The sequence below is a fragment of the Artibeus jamaicensis genome, unplaced genomic scaffold (assembly GCF_021234435.1).
Source record: "Artibeus jamaicensis isolate MK-2021 breed Jamaican fruit bat unplaced genomic scaffold, CSHL_Jam_final contig_475, whole genome shotgun sequence".
NCBI classification, from domain to species: Eukaryota; Metazoa; Chordata; class Mammalia; order Chiroptera; family Phyllostomidae; genus Artibeus; species Artibeus jamaicensis.
Window position 1 is genome coordinate 687,889 of NW_026521852.1, and position 12,963 is coordinate 700,851.

A 12,963-nucleotide genomic window follows, 5' to 3' on the forward strand; every position below is an offset into this window, starting at 1 on the left:
AACAAGGTGAATGTAGTTAATGCCACTGATATGTAAACTTAAAATGGTTAAAATGGTAAAAATAAAATAAAATAAAAGTTAATCTGCAAATAATAGCATGAGTGGTTTGAACATTTCTGAGAAGAAAGTGTTCTGCCACATATTAAGGCATGTCATAGTACTACAGTAAAAAATAAAAGATTTGGGGTTGGCACAGGCATGGGCAGAGTTCAATGAACAGAGAAACAACTGGAACACCTATGAATTTCATGTATGATAAAAGCTGGCACTTCACACAGCTGGAGAGAAGATAATGAATGCATATACCAATCTCAGATGTAATAGAATTTAAATGCAGAGAATGCAATCAGAGCACATGGTTGAAAATTTTATATAATTTCAGCATGGGGAAGACCTACAGCTTTTATAATAAGACACAATTCATATAATCGTTAGAGAAAAAAATTGAACCAACCCACTACCTGTTCATGTGAAACTCATGCACATATAAATGACCACTGAGGTTAAAATAGATAAATAAATGTGGTATATACTAAAGTCCATGTTAAAAGGGTGGGAGTAAATCTAAATACAATCTCAGTCTAAGATGTAAATGTAAAACGTGAGAGATTTAGAAAACATGAATAGAATAATTTTATTTCTGGTTAACAAAAAGAAAAGAACACTAAGATATGTGTATCTACACATTTAAGGATGTGAATGTGTAGAAACAGATATAAAGACACCTAATCTAAGATGGAGGAGTAGGTTGGCACACTGTGCCTCCTCCCACACCCAAAATAGGACAACAGCAGTTTAAAATATGGATGGAATTGGAAATCATTATGCTGAATGAAATAAGCCAGGCGGTGAAAGACAAATACCATATGATCTCACCTTTAACAGGAAGCTAAACAACAAAAGAAACAAGCAAGCAAAATAAAAACAAAGACACTGAAATAGAGAACAGGGGAACAGCAACCAGAGGGGAGAGGGGAGGGAATTTCAGAGGAAAAGGGGAAGGATTTACAGGAACTAGTATAAAGGACACATGGACAAGAACTAAGGGGGGTGAAAATGGGAGGGAGGTTGCGGCCTGGGGGGGGGGCTGAGATGGGAGTAAAAGAAAGAATACTGTAGTTAAAAAATAATTAAATTAAAAAACAAAACAAAAGAAATAAACAACCAAAAAAACCCCAACCAGAACTGACAGAAAAGCGAACTGCATGGAAGTCTGGCAACCAAGGAGTTAAAGAAGGCATTTACCCTGACTGTTAGCAGGAGGGGAGCCTGGACAAGGCAGTGGCTGGAGGACCACAGCAGGCAAGGTGGCAGCTGGTGGATCCAGTGAGGCTGCAGCTTGTAGAGCAGGGCATGCAAGGATGCAGCTGGCTGTCAAAGCAGCAGCTGGCAGACCCAGCAAGGTGGCAGATTACAGACTGGGTGGTCCCACATTCATGTGTAGATAAACTGGGAGAAACACCTGGGGAGCAAGATGGACTCACCAACCCAGGGTTCCAGCCCTGGGAAATAAAGCCTCAAACCACTGTCTGAAAACACCTAGTGGGGTTGAGGCGGCAGCAAAAGAAACACCCTGCCTCACAGGAGAATTAGTTGGAGAAACTGACAGGGTCCTGGAACATATGCAAGACCACCCACCTGGGAATTGGCACCAGAAGGGACCAATTTGCTTGTGGGAAGTGATTAAAATACAGCAGAGAGTGGAGCAAGTGCCATTGCTCCCTCTTGGACCTCTTCCCCACATACAGCATCACGACACAGCCATGTGGGTTAGCCAGCTCTGGGAACACTTAAGGCTCCACCCCTCATATGTGACAGGTGCATCAAGAAAAAAAATGGCTCAAATGAAAGAACAGATCAAAGCTGCAGAAAAAATACAACCAAGTGATGAAGAGATAGCCAACCTGACAGATGCACAGTTCAAAACACTAGTAAACAGGATGCTCACAAAATTGGTTGAATTTGGTTGTAAATTAGACGAAACAAATAAGGCTACGCTAAGTGAAATAAAGAAAAATGTACAGAGACCAACAGTGATGGGAAGGAAACTGGGACTCAAATCAACAGCGTCAACCAGAAGGAAGAAACAAACTAACAGAATAGAATGAAGAAACAAGAATTCAAAAAAATGAGGACAGGCTTAAGAACCTTCAGGACATCTTTAAATGTTCCAACACCAAATTATAGGGGTACCAGTACCAGAAGTAGAAGAGGAAGAGCAACAAGTGGAAAAGTTACTTGAACAAATAATAAAGGAGAACTCTGCAGTCTGGAAAAGGAAATAGACGCCTAGGAAGCTCAGAGTCCCAAAGAAGGTGGATCCAAGGAGGAACACACCAAGGCACATTATAATTACACTAACCAAGATTAAATTGAAGGAGAGAACTCTAGAAGCAGCAAGAGATAAGGGGACAGTCATGTACAAAGGAATTCCCATCAGACTGCCAGTTAATTTCTCAAAAGACACCTTACAGGCAAGAAGGGGCTGGAAAGAAGTATTCCAAGTTATGAAAAGCAAGAACCTATATCAAAGATTGCCCAAACCAACAAAGCTTTCATTTAGAATAAAAGGGAAGATAAAGTGCTTTTCAGATGAGGTCAAGTTAAAGGAGTTCATCATCACCAAGCCCTTATTATGTAAAATGTTAAAGGGACTCACCTAAGAAGAAGAAGAAAAAAAATATGAACAGTAAAATGACAGCAAACTCACAATCATTAACCAAAACACCTAAAACAAACACAAAAGCAAACTAAGCAAACAAGTAAAACAGGAACAGAAACATAAAAATGGAGATCATATAGAAGGTTACCAACATGGCAGTGGGAGGAGAAGAGAGAATGACAAGGTACAGAGAATAAGTAGCATAAATGGTAGGTAGAAAATAGAAAGGGGGAGAGTAAGAATAGTATAGGAAAGGTAGAAGCCCAACAAGTTATATGTATGACCCATGGACATGAACTAAAGTGGGGGAATGCGGGTTGGATGGGGTGTGCAGGGCAGAGGGCTTTGAAGGGGCAAAAATGGGACAACTGTAATAGCATAATCAATACAAAAAAAGAGCTTAGTGTTCAGAATATATAAAGAACTGTCAAAACTCAATAAAAAGACAAACAACTCAATATAAAAAATGGGCAAAGAACTTGAATAGACATTTTTCCAAAGAAGATATGCAAATAGCCAACAAGTGCATGGAAAGATGTCAACATTCTTAGTCATTAGAGAGATAATTTGCCACTTTACAACCAGTGGGAGGTTCATACTTTTTTTTAAAGGAAAATAACACATGTTGATGAGGACATAGAGAACTTGGAACCCTCATACATTGTTTGTGGAATGTAAAATGGTTCAGCCACTGTGGAAAACAATTTGTAGGTTCCTCAAAAGATTAAATGTAGAGTTATAATATGACCTCACAATTCTACCTTTTGGTAAATACCCAGAATAACTGAACACAAGGACTCAGACAAGTATATACATGGGTATGCTCACAGCATCTGGACTTACAATACCCAAGAGGTGCAAACAGCCCAAATGTTCACCAGCAGATGAATGGATAAGCAGATTGTGGAATAAACATACAATGGGGTGTTATTCAGCCATACAAAGGTGCTGGCACTAAGCGATTGACAGTTATCTCACTGGGGGACCTCAACAAGCCTAGATCAGCGTCTCTACTTTGGAGAGAAAAAGGCCAAGGCAAAGGGACAAAGGTGCTTGGTTACAGTCCCATAACCATGAAATTCAAGAACCCAGATTTGCCAGCAGGACACGCATCTCTGCTCTTGAGTTTAACCTCTGTTTATGTCAAAGGAGCAAATGAGAAACAGGGAAGATGGTGGCGAGGCAGGAGGGAGTGGATTCTACTCCCCCCTGCACATGGGAGAAAAACCTGGCCTATCTATGGAGGAACAGAGCAAACAGCCAACAGTAGCCCAGCATGTATGAAAATAGAAGACCAAATATTGTAGTGGTCATTGAAAAACCAGACTGTAAGAACAGTGCTTCAGAAAAATAAGGGCCCAAGGATCAGCACAAGGATCTGGGTGGCTGCAGCCACAGGCCCGACCAGGTCTGCCACAGGGTTCTTGGTAGAGAGTTGGGCCATGGCTCCTTCCCTGGCCAAAGAAGGTTTGAGCAGCACCAGGAGAGAACTGGTTGCTTGAAGTCCCAGAGAGGAGAATAAGGATTAAGTGGCAAACACACAGGGGCTGTGAGTACCCATAGAGTCTGTGCACACTGGCTGGGGAGAGTTGAGAGTCATGCAGTGAGGGGCCCTGACCCTGATAGTCCCTAGTCTGGCTGGAGAATTAGGCTGTATGAGAGGCCAGGCCACTGTAAAGAGGCAGACTTGAGTAGGAGGAATTTCTCAGAAAGAAAAAGTGTAAAAAGAGACATTGTTTTGGGAATTTTCTTGCAGCAATGACTCTGGACACCTCTCCATCCAGCCAGGCAGTGCTCCTGAGGTGGCAGCCTGGCCTGAGTGCACATGCCCAAAACCCAGGGAGAGTGTGCTCTGTGGAAGGCTGGGAGGTGCTAGACTAGCCTTGGGGAGAGTGTGCTCCAGGTTCACTGAGTGAGGATCAGGAAGGGACAAAAGTGAAACCAATCACCCCTCAGCCTGCTGCAGCCAACAAGAGTAGCAAAACTGGTTTGGCCAGTTTGAAACCCGCACAGGCCACTTAATTCCAATTTCATCTATTCCTCCTTCCTCCTCCTCTTCATTTTTCTCTTTTTAAATACCCTCAAATGAAACAAAAAAACCTGAAACTGTGAAAAGACCAGAGTTAGACCAAAAGAGTGGGCATCCAAACAGCTGAGAAAGTGAGACACATTTCACTTTGCTATTACAGAGAATGTGCAAGTTATTGCATATTTGTATTATTTTTATCATTATTCTTACATCTTTTATTTTAATACTATTTTTGTATTCCTCTTCTTTCTGTTTAGTCTTTTTTGCTTGGCTGGTTATATTGTATAGTTTAACAGATTTCCCGGTTCTCTCTTTCATAATGTATTGCTGATTTACTCTTCTTCACTTCACTTGTGTTCCATTAGAACACTACTCAAGGTCCTATACTCCCTACTCTTGTTATCCAGATCTCATAGATTGTGTAATATTATTGTTGCTCTAATGTTATTGTAAACAATAGCTATTCCATACAATTGTAAACACTACACAACAGCCCTCCCAGATCTTAGCCCACTTCATGGTTTCCTGAACTCTATTACTGTAGTGGTTAACTCTATTTTCTCAGACACTACACCTATTTACTATCCTTTACTCTCACTTTACCTCAGAATCTGACCTCCCACAACCTCACTGCTTTCTAGATCCAACTCACAATCCTTCCCTCCCCAACAAGAGTCTTATCTTCTTTCCATCCTTTCTTAAAAGTGGCTAGTTGGGTGGAATATAACGGTTAACAGTATACAAGGCCAAAAAATCTCCTATCTCCTTACTACCTGATGCTAATGTAAATATCATAGGATGATTTCTCTCTGTATTAAACCATTTTGCCTTCCCCCTCCAACTGATCACTACGAAGAGCAGGTGGAAGTGGTGAACAACAGGATATCTGCTGGAAGAGGAAATCCAACAACAAAGAAACTTCCAACAGATAACAGCAGAAGAAGGTGAAGGAGGGAGTGGAAGTCACACTACCCTCAGTCCAGGATCTATCTGGAAATACAACTAAATAGTGGAGAGATTACCCAGAACCAACAACTGAACAAGAGCAAGAGAGAATCCTCAAAACCTTGTACACATGGAAGAACCAGCTTCAACCCTACTGCCCACACCAGCACAACAAAATACAAGAGGTGGTAGACAGAGTGACCCTCAGTTAACCAGGTGGTGGGAAGGACCCACCACAGAAAGCCCAACAACAGTCAAAACCCAAAGACAAAAACACAGCTAACTTACACAACAGCTCGAGACCAGTGAGCTTGGGAGATCAAGACTGCACCACCGAATCTCACAGATATCCTATCACAGAAGTTCACACCATGAACCCAGGGAGCCAGAACAGATCAACTCAAGAAGCTGGGGCTAACAAGAAGGGTCTCACATACAATGGGAAGACAAAGAAACAACCCCATATGAAAGGAAAGGAGGAAGCCTCGGAAAGAATGCTAAATGAAATAGAGGCAACTCAACTATCAGATATGGGGTTCAAAGCAATGGTTATCAGGAAGCTCAGTGAGCTCACAGTGAATTACCAGAAACTACTGGGGAACTACAATGAACTGACTGCAAACTACATCAACATAAAAAGGGAAGTAGAAACTATCAACAAGGGCCAAGAGGAAATGAAGAATACAATTTCTGAACTGAAAAACACAGTAGAAGGAATCAAAAGCAGGATTGATGAAGTGGAAGATCAGATCAGTGAGCTTGAGGACAAAGAAGAAAAAAACAGCCAGAAAGAGGAAGAAAAGGAAAAGAAGCTCAGAAAGAATGAGGAGAGATTGCACGACAATGAAGAGAAATGCACGACAATAAAAATGTAATAATATCCATATAATAGGGATACCAGAAGGAGAAGAATAGAGCAAGGAATGGAAAACCTATTTGAAAAAGGAATGATGGGAAACTTCCCTAATTTGATGAGAGACAGTTACAGAAATCCAGGAAACACAGAGTCTCAATCAAGAGGAACCAAAAGAGGCCTACTTCAAGACACATCATAATTAAAATGGCAAAATTCCAAGACAAAGAGAATCTTAAAAGCAGCAAGGGAGAAACAGGAAGTAACATACAAGAGAGACCTGATAAGTTTAGCAGCTGACTTTTCAGTGGAAATGCTCCAAGCCATTCTCCAAGAGAATGTCAAGAAATATTCCAAGTAATAAGAACCAGAGGTCTGCAACCAAGGTTACTTAACTGAGCAAGGCTCTCAATCAAGATAGAAGGCCAAATAAGAGGCTTCCCAGACAAATAATTATAAAAGAGTACACCCCCACAAAACCAGATCTTCAAGAAATGCTAAAGGGACTGCTTTAAGAAAAAGAGAGAGAGAGAGAGAGAGAGAGAGAGAGGAACACAGGTATGAAAATGGCAATGGATAAGTACCTACCAATAATAACCTTAAATAGAAATGAAATAAATGGTCCATTTCAAAGACATAGAATAGATGAATAAATAAGAAAGCATGACCCACAAATATGCTGCCTACATGAGACTCACCTCAGGACAAAAGACCTACACAGATTGAAAGTAAAGGCTGAAAACAAATTTATCAACCAAATGGACAGGAAAAAAAAGTCAGGGTAACAATACTCACATCAGATGAACTAGACTCCAAAAAAAAAAGCCATAAAGAGAGAGCCAGAAGGTTATATCATAATATTCAAGGAAAGAATCCACCAAGAAAACATAATTATTGTAAATATATCTATGCACCCAATATAGGAGCACCCAAACACATAAAGAAAATCTTTGAGGACTTGAAGAAAGATATTGACAGCAACACAATTATAGTAGGGAAATTTAACACCCCACTGTCAAAAAGGGACAGATCTACCAAACAAAATATAAACAAAGATATTGTGGCATTGAACAAAGCCCTAGATGAATAGACTTAACTGATATATAGAGAGAGCCCTTCATGCCAAAGAAGCTAATTACACATTCTTTTCAAATGCACATAAAGCATTTTGAAAGATATACCATGTGATAGGACACAAAACAAGTCTCAACACATTTATGAAAGTTGAAATCATACAAAAAATGTTCTCTGACCACCAGGGACTGAAACTAGAAACCAACCCCAAGAAAATAAAACCCAAAACACTCAAAATCATGGAGATTGAATAGCATGCTATTAAACAATGAATGGGTCAAGAATGAAATTAGTGAAGTAATCAAAATTTCCTGAAAACCAATGAAAATGAACTGACAACAATTCAAAATTTATGGGACACAGAGAAGGCAGTCTTGAGAGAAAAGTTCATTGCAATACAGGGCTACCTAAAAAAGATAGAAACATTAAAAAACAACCAACCTAACCCCATGCCTACAAGAACTCGAGGAACAACAACAAAGACAGCACAGAACAAGTAGAAGGAAGAAAATAACCAAGACCAGAGCAGAATTAAATGACATAGATGCGAAAAGCACAGTTGTATGGATCAATGAATCCAGGAGCTGGTTCTTTGAAAAGATTAACAAACTCGACAAGCCTTTAAGCAGACTCATCAAGAGAAAAGAGAGAGGACCCAAATAAACACAATCAGAAATAAAAGAGGAGAGATTACAACTGATACCACAGATATACAAAGGATGGTAAGAAATTACTATGAAGAACTGTATGCCAACAAATTGGAAAACCTAGGTGAAATGGACAAATTTCTAGAAAAACATAATCTTCCAAAACTCAGTGAAGAAGAAGCAGAAAGCCTGAACAGACCAATACAGCAGAAGAAATTGAAGCAACAATCAAAAAAGTCTCCACACAAAAGCCATGGACCAGATGGTTTCATAGGAATATACTACAAAACATTTAAGGAAGAGCTAATCCTTATCCTTCAAAGGCTATTTTAAAAAATTTTTTAAAGGATGGAAGACTCCCAATCTCTGTTTATGAAGCCAACATTATCCTAATCCGAAAACCAGATAAAGACTCAACAAAGAAAGAAAACTTCAGGCCAATATTGCTCATGAGCATAGATGCTTAAATCCTCAACCAAATATTGGCAAACTGCATCCTACAATGCATTAAAAAGATCATACACAATGATCAAGTGGGATTCATCCCAGGGATGAAAGGATGGTACATTATTGACAAATCAATAAATGTAATACATCACAGAAACAAAAGCAAAGACAAAAACTATATGTTCTTATCAATAAATATGGAAAAAGCATTTGATAAGGTACAGCACCCATTTATGATAAAAACACTTAACAGAGTGGGAATAAAGGGAACATCCCTCAACATAATAAAGGCCATATATGAAAGACCTACAGTCAACATCATACTCAATGGGCAAAAACTAAAAGCTTTTCTACTAAGATCAGGAACAAGACCAGGTTGTCCACTTTTACCATTTCTATTCAACATAATATTGAAAGTTCTAGCCACAGCAATCAGACAAGAAAAGGAAATAAGAGGCATCCAAATTGGAAAGGAGGAAACAAAACTGTCATTGTTTGCAGATGACATGATAGTGTGCACAGAAAATCCTATAGACTCCACCAAAAAACTGCTCGACCTAATAAATGGATTTGGCAAAACAGCAGGATACAAAGTCAATATCCAGAAATCAAAGGCATTTTGGTATACCAACAATGAAACAGCAGAAGCAGAAATCAAGAAAAAAATCCCATTCGATATAGCAACAAGAAAAATAAAATACCTAGGAATAAACCTAACCAAGGAGGTAAAAGACCTGTATGCAGAAAACTACACAACACTGAAGAAAAAAATCAAGGAAGACACAAACAAATGGAAACATATACCATGTTCATGGATTGGAAAAATTAACATCATCAAAATGTCCATACTACCCAAAGCAATTTACAGATTCAATGCAATACCTGTTAAAGTACCAATGACATATTTCACAGACATAGAACAAACACTTCAAAAATTTATATGGAACCATAAATCATCCTGAATAGCTGCTGCAATTTTGAGAAATAAGAGCAAGGTAGGAGGGATCACAATACCTGATACCAAACTGCATTACAAGGTCACTATAATCAAAATAGCCTGGCACTGGCGTAAAAATAGGTACATGGACCAGTAGAACAGAACAGAGAACTAAGAAATAAACCCAAATATCTACAGTCAATTAATATTTGACAAAGGGAGCAGCAACATAAAATGGAGTAAAGATAGCCTCTTCAACAAATGGTGCTAGGAGAACTGAATAGCTATGTGCAAACAAATGAATCCCAAGCACCAACTTATACCATACACAAAGGTAAAGTCAAGGTAAATAAAAGAATTAAATATAAGCCATAACAGCATTAAAGTAATAGAGGAGAACATAGGCAGATAAATCTCAGATATTTCATGCAGCAACATTTTCACTGATATATCTCCTAGAGCAGGGACATAAAAAAATAAAGAAATGGGATATTATCAAAATAAAAAGCTTCTGCATGGCTAGAGAAAACAGTATCAAAATAAAAAGAGAACCAAATGTATGGGAAAACATATTTGCCAATGATACCTCAGACCAGGCTTTAACCTCCAAAATACATAGAGGACTCACATGACTCCACTGTAAGAAGACAAGCAAGCCAATTAAAAAGTGGGCAAAGGACTTGAACAGACACTTCTCCAAGGAGGACCTACAGAGGATCCACAGACACATGAAGAGATGCTCAATATCACTAGCTATCAGAGAGATGCAAATTGAAACCACAATGAGATACCACTTTACACTAGTCAGAATGGCCATCATAAACAAAGTAACAAACAGCAAGTGTTGGAGAGGTTGTGGAGAGAAGGGAATCATAGTGCACTGTTGGTGGGATTGCAGACCGGTACAACCACTATGGAAAACAGTATGAAATTTTCTCAGAAAACTAAAAATGGATCTGCTTTTTGACCTAGCAATTCTACTGCTAGATTAAATCCTAAGAACCTTGAAACACCAATCCCAAAGAACCTATGCATCCGAAAGTTCATTGCAGCACAATTTACAATAGCCAAGTGTTGGAAGCAACTTAGGTGCCCATCAGTAAATGAATAGATCCAAAAACTGTGGTACATTTACACAATGGAATTCTATGTAGCAGAAAGAAAGAAGGAGCTCCTACCCTTTGTTACACCTTGGATGGAACTGGAAAGTATTACGCTAAGCAAAATAAGCCAGGAGGTGAAAGTCAAATACCATGTGATCTCACCTTTAACAGGAACCTAAACAACAAAACAAGCAAGCAAAATACAACCAAAGACACTGAAATAGAGAACAGGCTGACAGTGACCAGAGGGGAGAGGGGAGAGAATTTCAGGGGAAAAGAGGAAGGATTTACAGGAACAAGAATAAAAGACACATTGACAAAAACTAGGAGGTTGGAAATGGGAGGGAGTAGGGAAGGCTGGATGGGTGGGCTGGGATGGGAGTAAAAGACAGAAAACTGTACCTGAACAACAATTAAAATTAAAAAAGACACCTAAATTATTAAGTGATTAATTCAGGTAATGAATTAGAGAACCAGAAGAAAACTAATTTTTTACTCCATATACTTTTTTGTAATACTTGAAATTTTATAAATTTATATTGTATACTCTTACTTTTATACTTAGGATTTATAAAAAGCAGTCTATAGCCAAACATATAAAATATTAAGAGAAATGTGATTAGTAAAAATAAGGCAAAGATAAAAACCTAAATATGATTCACTTCCTGATAAGGGGGCTTTAATGTATAATAAGTTGACAAACCAACACAAAATATTTTAAAAATTAATAGAAAAATGAGCAAAGAGCATGAATAAGTAAATGTGGATAAAAAAAGTTTAGCTTTTTTGTATATAATGAAACAAACACAAATTAACACACGACATTATTTTTTCCCCATCACCTTATGAAATTCTTAACAATATAAATAGGTAGGATAAAGAAGTACTGAACCTGGTTGACTTGCAGTGGGAGGTGCACTTGGAACGATAGGCTTGACACCTCAAAAATAAAATTGATTACATTCACTAGCTTTATCTATACAAGATCAGAGATTTAATTTGACTTTTTGCTTTTATAAATGATTAATTCTTTCTCTAAATGAAAAATACACACACTTTCCTATCTTTACAATTCTACTATGGAAAGTTACTATATGGATTTTGTTTAAGAATATTCAGTATAGCTTTATATTTTAGAATGGAAATCCTAAAATGATCTCACCTTTAACAGAACCTAAATAACAAAATAAACAAGCAAAATATAACCAAAGACACTGAAATAGAGAACAGGCTGACAGTGACCAGAGGGGAGAGGGGAGGGAATTTCAGGGGAAAAGAGGAAGGATTTACAGGAACAAGAATAAAAGACACATTGACAAAAACTAGGGGGTTGGAAATGGGAGGGAGTGGGGAAGGCTGGGTGGGTGGGCTGGGATGGGAGTAAAAGACAGAAAACTGTACCTGAACAACAATTAAAATTTAAAAAAATACACCTAAATTATTAAATTATTACAACTACTATGGAAAACAGTATGAAATTTTCTCAGAAAACTAAAAATTCATCTGCCTTTTTTAACTAATACAAAATCATAAAAATAAGGTGTTCAAAAATATGTATCTTTGAAAAACTTGCCATCCAATCCCTATCATACTACATAATTCTTATGTTTTTGTTTTTCACTTAGTATTTCACATTTTTCATGTTTGGGCATGTGTATCTACCTTCTCATATTTCATAAGTTGCTACTGACTCTGTATAGTTTCTTCTAACTGATGATAAAAAATGATTCAAAGTCCCATGAGGAATTTTGATATTTAAAAAAATCCCTATAGTTTATCTTCTTTGTAAACATTTCCTCACAATCCTCTCTCCTTTGAAACACTAAACAGTATCAGTGTTATGTAAGTCCTTTGTACAATATTTATCATCAACTCTTTCAAAAGAGCATATCAACTGTACTTGAACAATAATAAACAAAGTTAAAAAATAACTCAAATCATTAGTGAATGTTTCTACTAAATTGCAAAGAATCCCAGGTAATTATAAAGTTATTTTACACTTTGAAATAAAAAAAAATTAAAAAATAAAAGAGCCTATCAACACAGTATCACACAGTGCATATACCCACTAGGACCAGGTGAGTCGACACAGATGGGCTAAATGAGTATAAACTTCACATGCAAACTTAATATATCAGTCCACAAAAAAACCCATCTTTCCTGCCTCCAAAACCTCACAGCACTCAGCTAAGGTACTCAGGAGGCTACCAGTGTCCAGGTATAGAAGAATTATTTAAAAAGTGTTCTAATTACTGTGTTAACAGGC

General features: G+C 38.0%; 1 protein-coding gene across 10 annotated transcripts in view; it reads right to left on the bottom strand.

Moving 5' to 3' along the window:
* LOC119041987 (membrane cofactor protein-like) overlaps positions 1-12,963 on the bottom strand; it is a 198,446-nt gene that overhangs the window by 80,272 nt on the left and 105,211 nt on the right. For 4 of the 10 annotated variants that reach the window (XR_008392145.1, XM_053667972.1, XM_053667970.1 and 1 more), the window contains one exon: positions 11,590-11,637. The exons of the other annotated variants lie outside the window; for them this stretch is intronic. Coding sequence is in view for 3 of the 4 variants with exons in the window: in XM_053667972.1 (XP_053523947.1) it covers positions 11,590-11,637 (48 nt within the window). In the remaining variant the exon portion in view is untranslated. The remainder of the gene's footprint in view (positions 1-11,589; positions 11,638-12,963) is intronic. 10 annotated transcript variants of the gene reach the window in all.